This window comes from Opisthocomus hoazin, chromosome 15 (assembly GCF_030867145.1).
Source record: "Opisthocomus hoazin isolate bOpiHoa1 chromosome 15, bOpiHoa1.hap1, whole genome shotgun sequence".
NCBI classification, from domain to species: Eukaryota; Metazoa; Chordata; class Aves; order Opisthocomiformes; family Opisthocomidae; genus Opisthocomus; species Opisthocomus hoazin.
In genome coordinates, this window is record NC_134428.1 from 20,681,679 (window position 1) to 20,702,415 (window position 20,737).

At 45.2% G+C, this 20,737-nt stretch overlaps 1 protein-coding gene across 2 annotated transcripts in view; it reads right to left on the reverse strand.

Moving 5' to 3' along the window:
* Window positions 1-20,737, reverse strand: part of MAD1L1 (mitotic arrest deficient 1 like 1) — a 391,040-nt gene that overhangs the window by 176,221 nt on the left and 194,082 nt on the right. For both annotated transcript variants that reach the window (XM_009936518.2, XM_075436793.1), the window contains 2 exons: window positions 19,780-19,836; window positions 607-695 (listed from right to left, as the gene is read on the reverse strand). In XM_009936518.2, coding sequence (XP_009934820.2) covers window positions 607-695; window positions 19,780-19,836 — 146 coding nt within the window. The remainder of the gene's footprint in view (window positions 1-606; window positions 696-19,779; window positions 19,837-20,737) is intronic.

Sequence of the window (20,737 nt, forward strand, 5' to 3'; positions counted from 1 at the left end):
CACCAGTATTACAAAAGCTAGATTCTAAACCTTTTCACACACATGCCAACAGATCCTGTATTTACAGCTGAGATCTGGACAAAATAAGAAACAAATAGCAAAGCTGTTTCCACAGGAAAGTAAGTCAACAGGGGGAATAGTGATGCAGGAGCCAGTCTCCTGAAATAACTGAGAGCAAGAGACCCCAGACGTTAAAAGAAGAGAGCCTGCAGCCCCCCAAAAGATAGAAAAGCTTATAAAGTATCTCAATGCAGGAAAGATGGGGTTTGAGGCTTTCTGTTAATGCTTCATGGATTTCTCAGGTCCATAAAAGCTGGTGAGAAAGTGTGTTCAGGAAAAGAACATCCTACTTCAGAAATACAAGGAAAACACGTTCTGCTCAAAGCCACCACACTGCTCCCTGCAGAGCAGGCAGCCGATGTACATAGGCAGTCTATTTGCACACACTTTTTCACGCATCGTAGCATGGTGAGGTCCTGTACCTGGTGCTCTACCACAAGATGACAATAACCAGAGCAGGCAGTGAAACTACCCTGGGCATTTCCCTTCTCATTAGTTCCACTGAAAACAACAGAATCTTGTCTGCATTCCCCTTGCTTTGTCTACCTGAGTGTGTCCACCTCCTCCTTGGTGATGACGGCACTTTGCTCAGCTGTGCACTCTTGAGACTTCAGGACCTTCATCTCCACCTCCAGCTGCAGGAGAGAAGAGGCGTTAGTTCCTCCAGTACTAATAATGGGGACACACGAACAGCAAAGGGAGGAGGAAGAAATCATGATGTTCTGCACATTTCAGACCTCTCTCAGGATACAGATGTGAAGCACAACTCTATGTGCTGAATATCAAAACCGCAGTTAACCCTGCTTCCCTTTGCAACCCCTTTTGCCTTCCCCAGTATTTCCTCCACAGGAGATGAGGCACAGAAAGCTTATTGTTTCAAAGCAAAGCTTCTGATTCTTTTCCAGATACTTCCCTAACCCGTCCCCATTGGATAATGGGGGATGCAGAGAATTATTTGTGCGTTTTTCGGAGCTCGTTGGTACCCGAGATTCAGTATTGACAGTTCTACCTCATTCCTCCGCAGAAGAAATGAACCACAGGGTTATGCTGTCTTGCTCAGAACAACTGAGAAACGTACATTGAACTGAAAAGACTGGGGAATATTTCCAGCACTTTCCAATACACACTTCTAGCTCAAGCTGCTCAGGTAGGTCTGGTGGAACAAACAATTAAGAATACTTTCTGCCTCTGGCCTTGCTTGGGAAGGAACTCACAAGAAAGTACTTCAAAACTCTACAGACATGAAAACTTCTTATCCAGACTCTACCGTTCCCGGGCTCCCTAGCTTACGGGAATCTGTACCCCTAATTCAGCTACCAAGACAATGCACAGATTGATAAATGACATAAGTTACTTGTTTCTAAAGCCCTCAGAAAATGATTTATTACGAAGTGTAAGCAGAGACAAACTACCTAGAGGATACACAAACTTCTGTTCCAGCACCATCTCCCAGCTTAGACCTCCTTTACACTCATCCTTCAGATTTTGGATTTTCTTTTGTCATCTGTCTTTTGGCACCCAGCAACTAATTCCTCTAATAAATCTATAGACACAAACTATATTTTTCACTCAGGAGGAAAACAATAAGCCATCCAACCCTAATTATAGATGCAAAACTTCTGACCAGAGAGCGCTCAGTGCTCAGCATCAGGGAAACAATCCATTAACACACCGTTCCATCAATACACCAAGCCCTTCAACAGCACTGATGAGACTCGTAGAGCAAAATTCCATTGCAACGGCAAGGTTCCTGCAAAGGCAGCAAGCTGGCAGAAACTCCCCAATTTTACAAGGAAGAGGAGCACGTTAACACGCGTGGTCATATTGCTCAGCCAGAACTGAAATTTTGACATGCTGCCTCTTTGCCCTTCCAGGCTTACCAGAAAAGACAGACAGAGCGTGGCAGCACTGTTAGCAGCAAAGGGCAGACAAGGCATGGTTGGATTATTCCCCCTCGCCTTTCTGACACCATCGGGACGGAGCAGAAGACAGATGGCAGAAAAGAGGTGGTAGCTGAGTTTCCCCCCGGCACCCCGAAGCCCTGCATTCTCCCCCCTGCCTGGCAAAAGGCATCTAGGAAGAAAAAAACATGCCAAGGCCCACCTGCATCATCAGGCTGTACAAATGTTAATGTATATTAGCTGCTTGATAAGATTATCACAGCCAGAAATGCTTCCCTCAATTTTCTGATTACTGAGCTTATCTCTCCCAGCTCAGCCCATCACAGATGGCTGGGGATAAAGCAAGAGTGCCAGATAATTCCAGGAATGTGAATAAAAGGTACAGGGATGAGGAGCAGGCTTCAATTCCAACCTACTTTGAGCAGGAAAACACTCATTATATAGCTCCCGCTTCCCGTGCCTGCTGAAGCCTGGATGTGTTTGCTATTTAAGAGTTTCGTGCTGCTTTCTGGACTGCATGTGGACAGCATTTGAAGATGGAAGGGCTGGTAAATATGTTATTTATCACAGGTTAAACGGGCTCAGCCTTGAGTCCAGCTGCCACCTGCTCACCGACACGAGCAGATAAATCATGGCCACCTTCTCGGGGGAGCAGGGCGGACGGAGGGGGTGGGCGAGCAATCTGCTGTTGTGATCTGGGGTCCCTTGCGTTGGCTGCATAGGGAGGAAAAAAATGGAGTGTGTAATGGGAAAAGGAGACGAGAGACTGAATGCACACGCTTGCGAGTGAACGCTGCTGTGAAAAGCATCAGCGCAGGGCTCGCCCGATAGACAGCGGTGACAAACGAGTGCCAGGTACGCTCAGCAGCAGCCTGATGAGATTCTGCCGGGTTTCTACGCATAAGCCATAGAAAGAAACTGAGGAGGGAAGGGCACAGGGACTGTAAGGGCATTTTCTGTCACTCCTCTGCTCTCCCAATTTTCAAGCGCCAAAACTACCTGGACTGAAAAACTGACGAGCCTGAGGTGAGAAGGGAGAGGAGGGCACGGTGACATCTTTATAGGTGAAACTGGCTCGAGCAGTTAAACATTGACACAGCCCTGCTTCCCTCAGCTAGGCTTAGAACTACGGGAGAGTTTCAAGTTCAGGCCAAGACACAACTTTGTGCCACAGCAAAATATTGTTATAAAAACCTCATTAATCGTTTACGAAAAAAAGAAACTAAACCAATTATGGTATTAAATATTTCATTCCAAATATGCTGCTTGTTTACTGTAATTGTCAGGGTTTCAGTGAGGAAAACATCCCTGCCTGACAATCTCACAGAAGATATTAAAAATGTTATTTATGTCTTTTCCGGGGCAGGGGGGGGAACAAAACAGTTAGTTGAGATAACACAGAGTGGCTTATTGTTGGGATCTAACTCTGCTTTTCCCAAGGCAGCACAGTGCAGGTAAACAGGTCTTCACAAAACAAGAATGAAGAGAACAGGAAAAAAGAGTAAAAAATAAGGAATCCGTTGACAAAACCTTCCTCTTCCTTGTAGTTTCACCTGCTGGAGAAGCCAAGCAGCCCATGATCTCACCAGCCGCCTGTCAGCTCCGACACACTTGTACCAGCAGTCAAGCAGAAAGCAGAGCAAAAAGAACGAAAAGCAGCAGAACTGAATGAGGAAAACAAGCCACAGGCAGGCAGCAATAGGAGAAATACAACCCCATACTCTACAGAACGTTCAGCACTATGCGGAAGCCTAAGAGGTGTGGGGGGTTACTGAGACCATTCCGTTCGACACAGCCTCTCAGGGCAGCTCCGGGGACCAGGGGGTAAGCATGAAATGACTTGTCCCTTCCTGTCCACTCGTCCTCTCGGTACCAGTGGCAAAGAACGGCCTCAAGAAGGGCTAAGAATAGGCAGAGCCAACCTCCTCTTGCTGTTTTCTCTGCCTAATTCCCATCACCTCCCTTTTCCTCAATTAATTTCCAGTCCCAGGCTCTCTTGTTCACCAGATGCCACTTTCAGCAGGCATTTTCTGCTCTTTGGACTAACTCAACATTCCTGTCTAAACTCTTCTGATTTTTGTCAATAATTTTCTATAACTGGCTGAGTTAAACTTTTATTACTTTGAATACATTAAACTAGGAGAAGCTATTACCCAGCAGAGAGGGGAAAAGGGCTGCTCAAATTACAGCCCGTTGCTGTATTCCCCCATTCAGTACCAAATGACCTAGGTCAGGCTTGGATCCTTCAGCTCTCTTTTATGTTGAACTGGCTCTTTTAGCCAGCATTGAGAGCAGAGAGAGAACACTGTCCCGAAATACAGCGTTGCATCTCTTACCCTGCAAACTGCACAAGAGAGACCTAAGTACCTACAGCTCGTGGAGGAGCTTCAGGGTTAATATTGCCCAGGATCAGCCCTCCAGTGATATCTCCCCTGTACAGAACACATTAGCAATCTGAAAAGAAACCAAGCTGCTATTTTAATTTTTTTTAAAGTTATCCAAGGTTTTTATGACACTAAAAAAGGCAGAATAATAAGTGATGTCAGAGCCCATGCCTTGTGAATAGACCACATAAACAGGTACTTAACATTTTGACTATGCAATGTTCTCTTCTCAGAATACACTGGAGCCTCTTGCTCTCAACCTAAAATGATCCCATTTATCCCAAACCTTTTCTACTCTCTTTCACTTCATAAGCATGAATTTCAGTCCAGCTTTATTGCTCTCAATAGAAAGTGATCAGGACAAATTCAAAATATAGGGTAATTTTAGAATGTCCCCTTCCACAAATATACAAGTACCCCAAAAGATTAAATGCAAATACTTCTTCCAAAATAAGTACTGTCCTCAACTGAGAGAGGAAGGAAGAACGTGGATGGATTTTCGTCTAGTAATTAAATGAAGCATCGTTCTTCTTTCAGCCTTACTTCTAAACCTGCCTGGACAGGATTTCAAGATGGTGGTTCTCCTCCAAGTGTTAATGACATAGCAAACACCCACAGCAGTGTAAAAAATATGTTCCTTGCTGGTTCTCTCTTCTGTAGGAATTATTTAAAGATATGTGAGATGACAGGAGAAACATAAAATTATAAATTCATCTCTTGACAGCTAGAAGAAACAAAATGTTACGTTAGGGAGCTGATTTTCTTCGTATATTTCTGGCATTTGTCATTTCTGACCCATATTTGTCCTCTCCAAAACAAGTACTCTGAGCCTCTGCAATGCCACGGACCTGCTGTTCCTCCCACTTGGTTCCAGTGGGCGATGAAGTCAAGCCTTTCCAAAGCCTCCTCATGATCTCCTGTCCACACCCCATCTTCAAAACAAGACTTCTCACTGGACTTAAACTTCTAAATCAAAACAGTTCCCCTTAAAAACCACATTTATAAGCTTCTGAAAATTTTAACACACTGCTCAAAGTAATGACCAAATCTCTGTTCAGGTACCTCATTTTGGGTAGTAAAGGACTCAAAATCTAAAGTCTTTCATCTCACTGCTGAAGTTAGGATTTGCATGTTGGAAATGAGAGGCTGGTTTCTTCGCCCACATCATAGACACGTATTTCACAGAACACATGCTGGAGACACACAGTTATTATTTGAATAATGAGTGCATTTTAGTGAGGGGCTGATACAGCAGTCTTATCCTGATGAAGTGTGTCTCCACGTCATTCAGCATTCTTGGAACTGTAAAAGGCAGGAAATGCTGAATCCATTAGAAATGTCTAAAGGTTTATTTAACAATGGGCTGATGCAACATCCTTTGAAAGGCCTTCCTCAGCAAAAGAGCTGATTTTAAAAGGCAGAGATAAATAGGAACTGAATTGCATGGAGCCAGCATGGAAAGGTGAACTGAGAGGTTGTGTTTGACTACAAGTCTCAACACATTTCAAGAAGCTCATTAAATACATAAATATTTAAATTAATGAAAACCAAGCAGACTTGGAAGAGTGTACATTAAAATAGACAAGAACAGAGAAATGGGACCCTGAGTACGACCCATACACTGAGGTTTGAAAACGGGCAAACTACTGTTGCCAGGAGCTTGACATGCCAGTTATTCTAGCAATGTTGTTTGTGCTTCTTTCCACAGGATCATAGAACATCAAATAGTTTGGGTTGGAAGGGACCTTAAAGATCTTCCAGTTCCAACCCCTCTGCCATGGGCAGGGTCACCTTCCACCAGACCAGGTTGCCCAAAGCCCCATCCAACTTGGACGCAGCAGTGACTAAGGATCTTCTTTGCTCCTCTTGCCACAGAGCAGCGCAACAAGCTTGGTGCCAGGACAGAAATCCGACATACATGAACACCAGTGCATTTAATTTGGGTGTCCAGCCATACCACAAGGTAGTGAGACACCATGCTGAGCACTTCCATAGGTCATTCTGCTCAGCAAGATCAGTATCACCTCTTCCGTACGCCCAGCCCACTGACCTTCTGCAGGGCTGTTCCCCTAAAGCATCTTGCAGAGAAGCACTCTTGTGGAGAACTAAGCCTCACCAGATTTCTTAGTGAACATCATTCTTCAAAGAAATAGGACATTACTTGCAAAGCAAAACACTACTTGCCATTTAGAAACAGGCTAAGCAGCCCAGGATTAGTTGGTAGATTTTCTGGGGAAAATTAATCCTTGATGCTATTGTGAAACAAAAGCAATAAACCCAAAGAAAATCAAATATTCAATAAAAAGTGGTTTAGAACTACCTATTTCCCACTTGGTTGAAGAAAAAAAAATCTTTTCTTTTGTTTCCTCTTTAAAGACAAAGACTAGCTGGATCAGAGTTGCTGGTCTCTATGGATTTTCCAATCTGTAACAAACTTGGTGCATTTTTATCACTGAGAAGACAGGGCTAGAAGCAACCTTCCAGCAAACAGCTTCCTAAAAACATACTCATGCATATATATTATTGTAGATACACACAGACTGGGAAATGGACATATGCTGACTTCTGCTTCTCTCCAGTGCAGTCTGGATTGTGGCTTTTCTCCTCCTGTTGCAGTAAAAAGAGAGCAATTTTTCAAGTTTATACCAAATGTCACTCTATTTCATTTCCAAATATAATCTCCCAGAGAGAAGGTTCGCTTGCCCTATTTCCAATCTCTAAAGTTAATACACAAATTTATATTCCTTTCTCCCACTCGCTCTCCTAAATTAAGAGGCGTAATTACTAGGAACGCTTGCTACAAACGAATAAAGTGCCAGGGGAGAAGGAGCTGTCACCGCTGGACGTCGGCAGCAGCCGCCCTCCTCTCCCCCCATCCCCAGAGGATCCTGCTTATGAGGCCGTTTCTGTCGTTCCTATTAGCAGGGGAAGCTCACGCACAGCAGCAGACGCCAACCCCTCCCTTCCCAGGCAGGACAATCATAAGGAACAAAATTACAAAATTAACTTCAGTCTCTCAAGGAGCCACCGGTGCTTGCGAGGATCACGGCTCCCGAATTCACCTTCCGCTTCCCCCCGGTTCCGCCGACCTCTCGGGCAACGTCAGGTTTCCTTAATGACAGCGGAGAAGCTCAGGTCTGCGATCTAAAAATTGAGCCCCAGCCTCATCCCTCTCCCCCCTCCCCATCTCCAGCACCCTCTCAAAAGGAAGATTGATTATTATAATCAGGCTTAGCTCTGACACACCATTTGCATTTTCAAAGCACAGCACAGTCATTAACTAATTCATCTACCCCAAGGGAGCCCTAACGAGCTTTCACCCCTCTCCCCTCTGATTCCCAATCTGCAGGCAGCCCACAGCTTTTCTCCAAACACCTCCCCTCTACGTTGTGCTGCACAGGCGCGATTTGGTGAAACTGCAGACGGGCTCGGCGAGTCAAATTCAGCCCTGCTGCCACGGAACACCGCTCTGCTGGTCGCAGCTGATGAGGACGAACGCGCAGACACCTTGATTTAAACCCGTTATCCTAAGGTTGCCATATGCGACCACAATGGTATTACAGGAAACAGTTTCTGTTCTGCAAAATCAGGCCAATGCCACAGGGTCCCAAAATTACCATGCTCCCGCATGGGCGGCGTTGACCACGAGCCGGAGCTGCATGCCCAGCCGTAAGCACGCGAAGAAGGCAGCAACATCACTTCACACCCTCCAAACCCCCAACCTCCTTCCACACAGCCCACCCAACAAGCTCTTCCCCAAACACCTACATCACACCTTGGCCCCAGGTTTTGGCCTCCTGCCCCTGCTTACATCTCTTCTCACACGCCAGCGCTGCCGGATGCCAACCCTCCCGCTGCCCCGTGCTCATCTCGCGCCCTGCCCCAGCAGAACCGCAGAGCCCCGCGCTCGCAGGTGCTCCACACAACAGCAGATCACTGTCGATGAGCAATAATGTCTAACTGGAAGCGCTTAACCTGTATTCAGATGATCTGTTTCAAATATTCCTGTCTGGAATACTTACTAGAAAAAAAAATATCAGGAAAATCTTTATTTACTCTCTCATTTTTTAACCTATAGCAAATATGGCTGTTACTTGAACAGGGGATACGGTGACAAGATCGATACTGCTACCCTGCAGGCAACACACCAAGGACCAAGACTTGGTATCTAATCGGGGGTGAGGAAGGGTGTGCAACACCCTGCCGCGTTGAACAGCCCGAATGCTCCAGCTGACCCACGCACTGTAACGCTTGGGACCCTTTTTCACCCACATGTAGCACACACACAACGACACACTAGCTCTGGAAGGAGCCCGTCCTTCTGTTTGAAGGACAGATGCTCTGTTTGATGCTACAGACCATCCGAAGGCCACTGCCCTGGCCACCAGCACAGACCCCATGCCAATAGCGAGTAATGTCCAACACCAGTCATCACATGGGTACCAACTTAGGATGGTTTCGACAGTTTTGTCTTCTTGAGCTTTGTTCCCTACTTGATGATGTATTTATTTCTTTCTGGTACTCTGGAATGGGTGTAAGATGTGACAGTTTGGAAATAAGCACTACTGGAGATTTCAGCAGGATGGAAGCTCCCTCAGACCTCAAGATGAATAAAACTGGAAAGTTCAAGGGGAACAGGAGCAAACATCCTGTGCAAGGGACCTGGAGATGTTAATTTAAACCCACAAGATGATTTCAGTATAATTACATATTTCAGCTCTCACTTCCAGAGGAAGCAGCAGACGAGGAATCTCCTCCTCTCCATCTTGCTGCAGCCCTGCCCAGACCACGCTGGAGGTGCTGCTAGGAGACTGCACCGTCACTGCACGACAGCAGAAATCCTGACAGTTCCCCATCCAAAACACCTCCCTCTGCTCTAACAGCTCGTTCTGAAGAAGGATCACCTCCTTTCCATCTTCATTGAGCTCAGAGCCTCTCTGCTGCTATCAGTCTCGCTCCACCACTTCCACCCGCACATAGATGACTGTTTCCTTTAATTACTACCGAAAGCTCCTCCCACCAGGGAGAGCAAAACAGCTGGTGTCCACAGAGAGAAGGGAACTCTGGAGTAATTAGCCTTAACTGGCTGACACTTCCTACCCGTTACTCCTGGTTTGAATAGCAAAACATAGAAGAACAGTCTCTCTAGGGAACCTGTAAAGTTGTCGGACTGAATGTGCCACAACCCTGTCCAGCGCAGCCACGGCACTGGTGCAATGAAGTTATCTGCTCTCAAGGAGAGTATCACGCAGGTCACTTTTTCCATGCAGGAGTGGGCACTTTTGCTACGAGCAAGTCTGTAGCTGTAATTCACAGGCAAAGCAACAAATAAATCTGCAAAGACGCCATACCTCCTCAATACGAAGTCTGAATACAGTTTGTTTCCTGAAAATACACCCTTGAGGAGTTTCTGGAGCATTCAGTCAACAAATTCTCGTTAAATAGTAGCTTTTACTCCCACCTCTTGCCCCCCTCATCAGTTTTCTTGTTGAAAAATCATCACATAATAAACCATCAGAGAAGAATCTATGTATTCACCGACCACCTAGGAAGAAGATCAAAGGGGAAAGGAGAGAGTAATCCAGCATTCATTTTTGTTCCTTCATTTCCTAACACCAACATAGTGGAATCAATCTCTGCTTAACACTGTAAGAGAGCAAAGGAGCCTCCACTGAGTACTAGACTTGAAAACTGAACATCATCCTCCTACTCCGCCTCACATGGAACAACCCACAGCCTGTACTTCAACAGGCTTTTAAGAACAGCTCTCGCTCCCGCTGCATCTCCAGCCCCGTTTCGCAGTCCGCTCCGGCTGGAAGCACTGTTTTCCGGCACATCTCGGCAGAGAGAGGGAGGGCAAGTGGGGGCCAGCAGACCTTCATGCTCAAGATGCCGTCTCAACTCCCAGTGATGGGAAATATGAGGATGGGGCAGGGGATCCGGCTACGGGAGAGCAGCAGCTCTCTTGACAGAGCCTCCCAGCTGCCTCCAAGAAAGTGGCAGATGCTCGAAGGGGTCTTGCTCCCCAAACCCTTCCCCAAAGAACAGGCTAAAAAGAGCACTTTTAAGGATTTCTAGCTAAATGACCTATCCCGAGGCCCTCATGCAACAACAAGCAGTGGGTTTTTAATGCATAAGAAGTGGGAAATCTCTCTCCTGGTGCCAAAAAGCAAAGGTTACAGGGCCCTGCTGAGACCGCTCTGCACATTTTCGCCTCTCGGGATTATGCCTGCGCTCCCCTTCAGCTGCCAGCAAGCAATCACAGAACAAAAAGCAAAAAGCAATTCCCTCTCAAATACCGTATGTTCAGTTCTAGTGCCAAAACAGAAACCTGGCATTTTAACCTTTGGTGAACACGTTCCTGCTGCCACCAACAACAAGCTCCGAGGCCCAGCTCGGAGGGGAGGGCAGAGGTAATAGATGCATGGTGGATGGCATTAGCACTGAACACAGCACCAACAGGACAGGGCCTGGCAGGAGCTCGATTTTATACAGCCAGTCTTTAGAGGTTAATGAAATATTCATAAATAAGTTAAAATTCTCCTGACAAGCTAGATCCTGTAATACAACAAAGAGTTGTCAGCCTCAATTAAGCGATTCCAAAGAGGCAGGGCACTGCCATTCATTATTTACCAAGAGGTCATCGGAAAAATTCTGCTCTACGATCTTCTTGTCTCTGCGGATAAATTAGGTTTTGCAGCTCCTGCTGGAGGACTCTGCTGCCCTGACAGAGCGGCTCAGAGACCCCAGCCTCCCACCGCTACCACCCACCCCCAGCATCTATCAGCCAAAGGCAAAAGCCACTGGGAACAAGCTCTTCTAAGGGCACCGAGACACAAAAAGATTGAAAGCTAAGCAAATAAGGTACCAAGCTGATTGGGTTGTCAGTGCAAGGACTAAGACAGCCTTGAAACTTCATGGAATTTAAGTCTTTATCTCCCTTTTTGTACACACAAAGATAGCCCTAGGCAAGAAGGAAAGCATCCACGAACCTATCATCTGCAGGCACATCCACTGATCATGCCCTCAATGCCCCCCGGAGATCCCATAGCTAGAGGTCTTCTCATCCTCCCTCGGGATAAGCTGTGCCTTTGGAATTGCATTTCTTGGATCAGATCCCTCAGGATGGTCCTCTTCTGATGCAGGTACAACTTCCCAGGACTGGGAAAGCAGCAGGAAACTCGTCTCCACCCTTATCACAAGCAAGCTGGAGATTAATGATTACTTTGTCCCACCCTAACATGACTGTTCCACAGACCAAGTCTTCCTTTCCCTCTCTGGAGGTGCACTGGAAGCACATGTTCCTTCTACAGCTTCTCCAAGCTGCCTTTTAGGCAAGGCAGAAAAAAGGAGCAGAAATTACTGAACCCTAGAGATATCCAGGACTTCTCACCCTGTTTTCCCCTGCCTCTCGAAGTGCTGAACAGAGCAGAGAGCCCCTGCACCCTCCAGGAAATTTTACTTCCACTACACTTCGTGAACCACACGAGTCTGAGGTAGCCCATAAACTACTTACAGACTCTGTGAAGGCGAACAAAGTCTGGAAAAGCACAGTACTTGCATGCGTATTAATTATGCTTCTTGTACCTCAAGGCCGCAGCTGCTATAATAAGGCCTCTGATAATATCTCTGCCTCATTCATTTTGTTTTACCAAATATCTCAGCATAACTCAGATTTTACAGTGACAACAGCAACACTGACACCAAGGCTGCTCTAATCGCAGCACAGCAGTGTCCTCTGCGCAGGAAAACGATGCACCTTTCTGCTCTGCTCACCAACCGAAGGAAAAAAGTCCTGTCTCTTCCTCCCTTCCAAGTCCTTGTTCCAGCTGTAACCCTGCAATGCAACGGTGGGAGCACACTCCCAGCTCTCCACCTATCTCCAAGCTGAAAAGCAGAGCAGATGCTACCATCCTTTTTACCAAGAAGCAGCCGGGTGCGTTGGTCAGTACAGCTCGGGTTTTACGGGTGCACCTGTAGCACGGAGGCCCCTCCAAACGACGGGCTGAGAACTAGATCGCTGCCCGAGGATCCCATCTGAGCTTCAACTGCTGCTCAGTTTTGGGTCAGACTGTTTTGCCCGCAGGCAGCCCAAAGGGAGGAGCAGCAGAAAGCCAGCTCTCCACTTGCAGGTGCGTTTCTTCCTTCTGAAAGTCCTAATCCCATGTCAGCTGGTACCACCTTCCATAAGACGATGAGAACAGTCCTGCTGAAACCAAACGGTGCTGCCGAGTTCCATAAAACTGCCACGTTAATGGATCCAACAGTTGGTTCATTTGTGTAACGGGACTTTTAAACAAACCATTTATTTCTTTTTAATTTGAAGGGAATGTGCTGTTTGATCCCATGTGCCTGGCTAGATTTTTACAACAGAGATAAACCACAAGAATTGTCTCACTAAGTCTCCTCTTCCAACCTAACTAAAAAAGCATTGAGATACTAACATGCAGAAGTGTCACGTACTGATCACCTCTCCCGTCTACAGGCAGTTTGATCCCACAGCTCCCACAACGCTCTCTGCTTTGCCCACAGCCACATGCAAGAGATGTTTCTGATGTTGCCAGAGTTTTGTGTGTTGAACATGAATTTTCCAAAAGCGGGTGCAGCACAACCAACCGAGGCCATTCATCATTCCCTGTGCTCAGACAGGAGAAAAAGAAATCCTGTTGCTGTTCCTCAGAGCTCACTACATTCCTACACTGTGGGACACGGCAAGTACTAATTTTAATGTACTTGTTTACAACAAGCACTGAAAGAGAGCTCTTGGCTAGGAAAAGGAGACGACCAGAATAACTCAAGAGTACCCCCACCCCTCTGTTCTAGGATTTCGTCTACCCGGAGAACAAAAGCTCTACAGTAAAAACATAGGGAGAAAAGTTGAAATGGCATCGACTCCTGCACATTCACCCCATCTCCTTCCAGCAAATCCCATTTCTAACTTCATGGGACCACATGATAAAGTGAAGAATAATACATACACTGCGAAATATATACTGAACAAACAAGCAACAAAAGGCTCTGCTAAAGTAAAACTACCTGATGGAGAAAAAGACGTCTCAGACATTGATCATGAAAACATATTTAAAATAAATAAAATTCAGTGAAGATCTTGGGTCAAAAAATACAAACGCACAAACACAATTACGGACAGCACAAAGCAGGGAGGCTTTATAATAGAGGAGCATAAACAGATCAGAAAGCAGCAGCTAGGTGCAAACTGAAGGAACAGTAGAATTGAAATATAACAGTGCAAGTCCCGCAACAGCTAGACCCTCTCCTACAAACTCAGTCATCATCACTCAGAAATCTGAGAGGAGGACAAAGAGCTGGGCAGCCTCATCGATCAGAGAATGAACACCAGTGCCATGCGCGGTGGAAATGGGTGATGCGATTCTATAATGGAAGAGTTGAGCTATAGCCAGGACAGAGAGATACCTGCCTGCACCAGATGTAGAAGATAGTTCTGTAGAAGCTAGAGCTGAAACATCAGCCGGAATGATGTGGCCACTCTGGTTACTCATCTTCAAAGGAGACACAGAAAAATGGGAAGAGATTCAGAGAAAGCTACAGGACTCAGGGGGAAACTGAAGAGCCTGTTTTAAGAGAAGCCTGAAAGAGCTTGATTTGTTTAACCTAGACAGATGAAATGCTGGGAGAGAACAATTGTTCTCTATAAATATGACACAGCGTATATAGGAGGGAGGAAGCACAGTCACTGTAGTTTAAGGAGAACATTAGCACAAGAAAAAAATGGGTATTAACCCCACATATATTTTCAGCTGGAATTGGGAAGAGCAGTCTTTCAATGATAGCAATGGGACAAACAACCTAAGCAGTTTCAAGACAAGCTCGATAAATTTATGAACTAAGGTATATGCTGCAATTGGCATAGTTACCAAAGGACCGGACTTTATGATCTAAGAGTCCTCTTCCAGTCTTCTGTTACTCTATCATTTCATTCTGGATCAGCTCTTCTCGCTGTCTCTTTATAATCAGATTCATATTTTTCAATCTGATTTGAGAACCGGGTATTTCCCTAAAATTGCCTTACTAAAACTGTTGCTGTCTTCATGCTGCTGCTCAGCTGAGCGCCGTGCTACTCATCTGTCTTGGGTTACCCAGTCTGACATAGGGTGTTAGGATAAAAGCTGTCAAACGGTAAGGAAATTTGCTGTCATCTTGCTAAACCAGTTCTGAAATGATGAAATACACTTTTGATAGATGGAGACTTCCTGCACCAGTCGGTCATCTCCCTTCCCCTCCCATCCCATTGGTTAGGTAGATAACTGTATCCACAGATGTTCCAGCAAAGCTTCACTTTTATTTATAACTACTGTGGTACAGTACTCTAATCACAACATTTAATCACCGTTTCATTGTAGATAATACAGGGAATTCACATTTCTGCTAATGAACACCACTTCTGTTCTGGTGCCTTGTCTGCTATATTTCTTGCTTTATGTCTAATAACTCTTAAACAACAATTAAATTAGCTCTATTGGCAAGTTATCCAGGGCAGGTCTTTCTATACTAAAGTTCACGTCTTTCATATTATCGTTGTTACCACCTGTAAAGTAAAATGTAGCAGAATTTTTATCCTTGCCAGGTATTTCTCTTAACTATCAAAAGTTACAGTTCTTAAAAGCCTGGAGGTCTGATGGAACCACTGGAAAGTAAAGCCTTTCACTCATAATGCAAATGTTTCGTGAGCTGTGTGTGTCTCTTGTTGTTTATGTATCGATGCCTACTGCAATTTTCCCAAACGCTTCGCGATTTTTCCGTGTTGTCTTCCAGTTAACAGCTCGTTCCCAACGACACCATGCATGGTGCTCTCCGAGCTGATTTCTTTCACGTATCCTCCTTTCTGTCTTCATTACTTCTCCTGATAACCATCAGCGCAGCTAGTCACTGACATTTCAGGGAATCGTTAATCCTAAAGACGACAGTTTCATCAGACTGAACACGCGCTTTGGCTCCTTCACTATTCCTGACCTGCTGCCCTTAAATAAAGGTCTCCTGTTCTTTGCAGAGGGTTAACAAACACTTCTACCCAAGGCAAGGGCCATTTGTTATTTTAATTTTAAGGTGTCTTTATTTCTTCTGTTAGGACACTCAATATATACCATTTATTTTGTGACAGCTACATTCTTGGACTTAGAATCTTCTTTACCTCTCACCCTGCTAAGCAATTCTTCTGATTCTTATATCCATCCTTTTTAATCTGCTGCAGGGTGAAATATAATTTGTTCCAATGAGCAGTCTACAGATTTGGAGCCCACATGGGCCAAACTGTCTTTTGAAGATGAAAGCCAAATGATATCCAGAGCACCTCAGGGCAATGAAAATACAGGTGATACTTTTTTAATACCAAGCTGACTTCCCTCAGGGATTAATGATGGAGAAAAAAAAAATCTTGACATGAACACCCCCTGCTACAGAACCAGACTGAAAGAAAGTGTAAGATCAGGGATCACAGCTGTTGTGTGGATGGTGAGCTTAAGCCAAACAATTTCCTCCTGTCTACAAAGGGAGATGGAAAAGGCAAATGAAAATTAGAAAAACTAACATATGTTCTGCTTCCCTCCCTCAGGCCTCAGGGAGAGAAAGAAAAATAATATAACAAGGAAGAAAGCATTTTCCACAAACAGTATTTTGGTATGAGCGAGCCTAGCTCTCAGCTCTACGCCAGCAGAGCATTAAACTAACGTACCACAAGAAGCAAGATCAAGGAGCACAAAACAGGGAGCCATGTGCGAACTCTATGAGCAATCTCCTGGCACATCCTGGAGATAAAGATACCGGAGCAGGAGCCTTGATAAAGAAAACTTCCAGTGATGACAAAATTGGCAGAAACGCACACATACACACACAAAATTTGTAGGAAAGAAGTGCGCTTAGGCACCAAAAAAAATTTCACAACAAACCCCATTCTTTCAGCAAATAAGAGGAACCCAAAGCCCACAGATCTGTGGGGCAATTAAATCAGCTGAGCCCTGTCAGACTGGTGGCTCTGTTCTGGACCACCCCTCACAAGGCAGACTGGCCTCTGTCCCCTTACAACAGGAACACGCTCCAACTGTGAATAAAGAAAAATAAATAATTGAAGTGCTAGAGGTAGAGAAAAATCAAAGTTTCATTGTTATAGTTACACAGCACAATGATAAGGGTAATTTTTCTTAAATCAGAAAATAAATTCTAGGTTCAAGTTCCCTGAAGGATATAAAATATTAGAGGATTTTTTATGGTTGTAATCACAAACTCATTTCTCCAGCCACTATTGGCCGTGTCTAATTAGGGCAAAGTATGTTAATGATACAGCGGCACAGCCCAGAGACGTCTTCAGTTGCAATATTAATTGCATTTAGAGAAAGAAGCATGAATTGTGCTTATACAAGCTAATTAGTATGGGTTTGCTAATTAATACTGGAAAGTCAAACTGCCTTTGTCTTGTCAACTGCAATTAGCTGAAGATGTTTAAATTTCCTACCCTCTTTTTTTTTTGTTTTTTTTTTTTTTTGTTCTTCCAACAGCAAACTCACTTTAGCTGACAAGCACCAGAATCACACACTGAAGTACTCAATGGCAGTCGGTGCGGCAAGTCCATCCCAGTTTACCCCAGTAAGAACCTCATGCCCTGGCCTAGCACTGCGTCCCCTATAGCAAACACCACGCTTTGTGCCGTCGTCCCCACGGACACCACTCCCCGAATGAGGGCCTTCTCCCTCCAAGGACACAGAGCATGCAGACACTGTCTTACTGAGGCCATGATCCTATCGGATTTATCCCACAAGTCTTTTCCTTTTAAATACTGCTATGTAAAGAATGAATCATTTACCAGGGCATCGAAAACGCTCCCCATCGCACACAAGAAACCCCATCAAGCTCCTCGCTGAGATCCAATCAGCTAGTTCACTGGCCCCAGCGCACATCGCTTCGTTCCCAGTGCTCTGGGGAGGGTGGCAAAGCCATTAGCACCCTTCAGGGCTGCAGCGGAGACGTCACCTCCACGGAGGTTGATCCCAGCAGCAGCCCAAAGACCCAGCAGACTGTACGATAGCACCTGACAGGTGTTTATTCCGCTGCACGCGGGGCCAGAAGCCTGTTTGCAGAACGCCTGATGAAAAGCAATATCCACATCTGTCAGCACCCAGAGCAGGACGAGCCCTTCCACACCCCCCCAGCCGTGGAGGCTTAACTTCAACCTAACAAGCAGCGGATCACGGGTGAAAAAGGGGGAGAGGGATGAAAAGCAAGGCGAGATGCCAGGAATCCGAATCAGCAAACAACTGCTGAAGTGTCAACTTTAAAGGAGTCTGAAAATAAGGCCATTCAGGTGAGACACTGATCTGGAGAGAGGGGAAAAAAACAACCCATATAAAGCTGGTTTTGTTGGATATCAGGGAGGAGAGTGGGGCTGATGGTGCTGGAGCCCTTGGGCAGGCAGCTAACGGAAGAGCCCCATCCAAAGGGGACAGACCTCTGTCAACCCTAACACTGTAGAAGACAAGAAGTGACACATCTTTCCCTACCTGGGATGCTTCACCTGGGGATGGAGGAGAACCATCCACCACCAGTGAGAAGGAACTATACTGTCACGTTTCTCCTCAAAGAGGAAAATCGTTCTCTTCCTCTGTTTGAAGCCATTTTCTTATATTTACTGAACAAAATGCCAAATGCTGAACAAAGCCCAGACCTCACAACCTGCAGTCCACCATGTAAAGCACCACAGCAGACAGCCTCTTCGTGTGAGGCGGGTGTCAGCTTTGCTGGAAGATCACCAGACCTGCAGTTTTCCGCTGAGTAACCCTTGGGAATAAGCACCGAACACTGACTGCTGCTTTATCCTCTGCTGATGGATGCTGCACAACACCAATTAACGCTTTAACACTGGACGTCCCAGTTTCTCCGGCTCTCTGCTAGCTTATTTAATATGACAAACTTTTGAAGGCAAACAAATAATTCAAAATCTAGGCTTAACAAGCCAAAAAGAAGAACTTTGAAACCTTTTAAAAATGCACACACCAGAACATTTAAAATATAACAGCAAATTTATCCTCTGATAAGTCCAGTGAGCACAATGCCAAATTGATTGTATAGAATGTAAAACTGTAACAAGGCAGCATGTAATCAGATCAGGTGGTAAATAGGATTAATTCAGTTTTCCTTGGAAATATCTGTTCCGACCTGTGACACCAGAGAAAGCGGCTGAGCATACAAAAGTATTTGCCCACAGTCTAAGACCACCTCAGAACTGGAATCAATTAACGCTCTCATTATGGAAAATGTGATGTCGAAACAGCAAGGAGTACGAATTGGAAAAAAAGAAACTAGCAGACTTGTGGCAACCTATTAACCGTGCAGCAGGGGCACGCCAAGTCTGCCCGCCAGTGCCCTAGCAGAGGTAAGCAGTCTAACGAGACTTCTGTTAGCACTGCAGTTTACGACTGGGATTTTAGAGCAGAGGTCTGTTTAACACCTACTTACTAGCCAGTGATGCATGTCCATTTTTTTCGTTAGTAAAAAAATTAATCCAGGGTAACACACACCTGCAGAATGAATGTCTACATCTCGGATACTGCTCGGGATTTTCTTGTGACTAGAAAAAGTTGCAGGAATCCCACAACTCGCCCATCAGCAAAAACCTTGGTTCACGGAACAGCTTAATGGCAACACCTCATTCAGTCTTGCGTATGAAGAAGATGAGGAAGAGATCAAAAGCTGAGGAAGAACTTCTTCACTCTGAGGGTGACGGAGCACTGGAACAGGTTGCTCAGGGAGGCTGTGGAGTCTCCTTCTCTGGAGATATTCAAGACCTGCCTGGACAAGGTCCTGTGCAGCCTGCTCTGGGTGACCTTGCTTCGGCAGGGGGTTGGACTGGATGACCCACAGAGGTCCCTTCCAACCCCGACCATGCTGGGATTCTGTGTGAAGAATCGTATAGTCACAAAACTGTACATAAACCTCCCTACTGCCTGGTTTTGTGGCCTCCATTATTTTTGGTCCTTGAAGGAACTGCCAATGAACTAGACAAACCCAGCAGAAAATTAATATATTCTAAAAAACTAGTTTGTGGTAATTCTGTCACATCTCATCTGCTTGCCCTTTGCACACCTGAGACTGAATCGAAGGCCCCCAAAGAAAGGACTTAATTCGGTATGAAATTAAATACTTGCTTCTGATTTAGAACTGCTAACAAAGAGAAAGGAAATTGAAAAAAAAAAAAAAGGAAGAAAGACCACTAGAACTCATCCAACACTTGTTCCAGGTGAGTACGGAGACAGAGAGTGCCAACACCAGCAGTACAAACTTCTACAATGCTTATTCGGTACTCGTTTCGGAATATTTGGAACTGATCCACTGTTTAAATGAACTGAACTTTGCATATGTTACAGCTCTGTAAAACAACTAAAAAACCCCAAAAGATGAACACTTACCATCTCTGCTCTCTGCTTATGATTTCCCACTTCTTCCAGAACTTGAGACAGCTGAGCCTTCAAGACAAAAAAAAAAAAAGGAAAATGAAAATAAAGCTGAGGGTATTTTTGGAAGTTTAGTAAGACTAAATCTCTCCCGCCAACCAGAAAAGCCCTCAAGGGCAAGACGATTTTCATGGCATTGAAAAGGAATTACAAGCACTGGGTCTTGTTCAGCATCCCATTCCCTGAGACAATCCTGTCCCCAAGAGCCTGCAACCTACACACCCAAGCAAGAGCAGGTTTAGCGCAGAGAGGGAATCCACTGGACTAGCTGTCCCATATTTCCAAATTTCAATCCCACGGGCCAGCCAGAGAACCGTGCCTGCTCTCCAGTTCTCTGGAAGCTGCATAAAGCGTGGTCTAAAACCCACCCAACTCTGCCAAGCTTCTCTTTAGAGAATAAAAGAGTCTTGCTCCACGGCTCCCGCAAGGTGTGTGCGTTTCACGGCAACTTCACAGCAAATGTCCTGCTGAAGGACTGGGGTACAGGGTTGAGTTTGGAAGCCTTCAAAATTGTTGTGGTAAAATACAAAGAAACTCCTCTCTAGAACACAACCTTACCAAACCTCCATGAGAAAAGGTCCCAACATAAGGTTTTTCCCCCTTTTTAAGGGGAAATTTGAAATTTAAAGAATCTCAAACCAGAGCGTAAAAATCTTACATTATCCCTATATAATTTGGGGAAAAATAGAAACCTGACTCAGAGGAGGAGCTTTCTCAGAGTTTTGTTTACGAACAAGGATTTTAAACAAAATGGGTATTTCAGAGACGGTGACGAAAGGCCACATACGCTACCTGACTGCAATCACCTCCCACGTCTCCTATTTCACAACACTTTGCCAGACTGCAATCAGCCTTTCTCTGGCCAGCAGAAAGCCCAAAAAATAGTCAGAACTGATGACAGAGAAGCTAATTT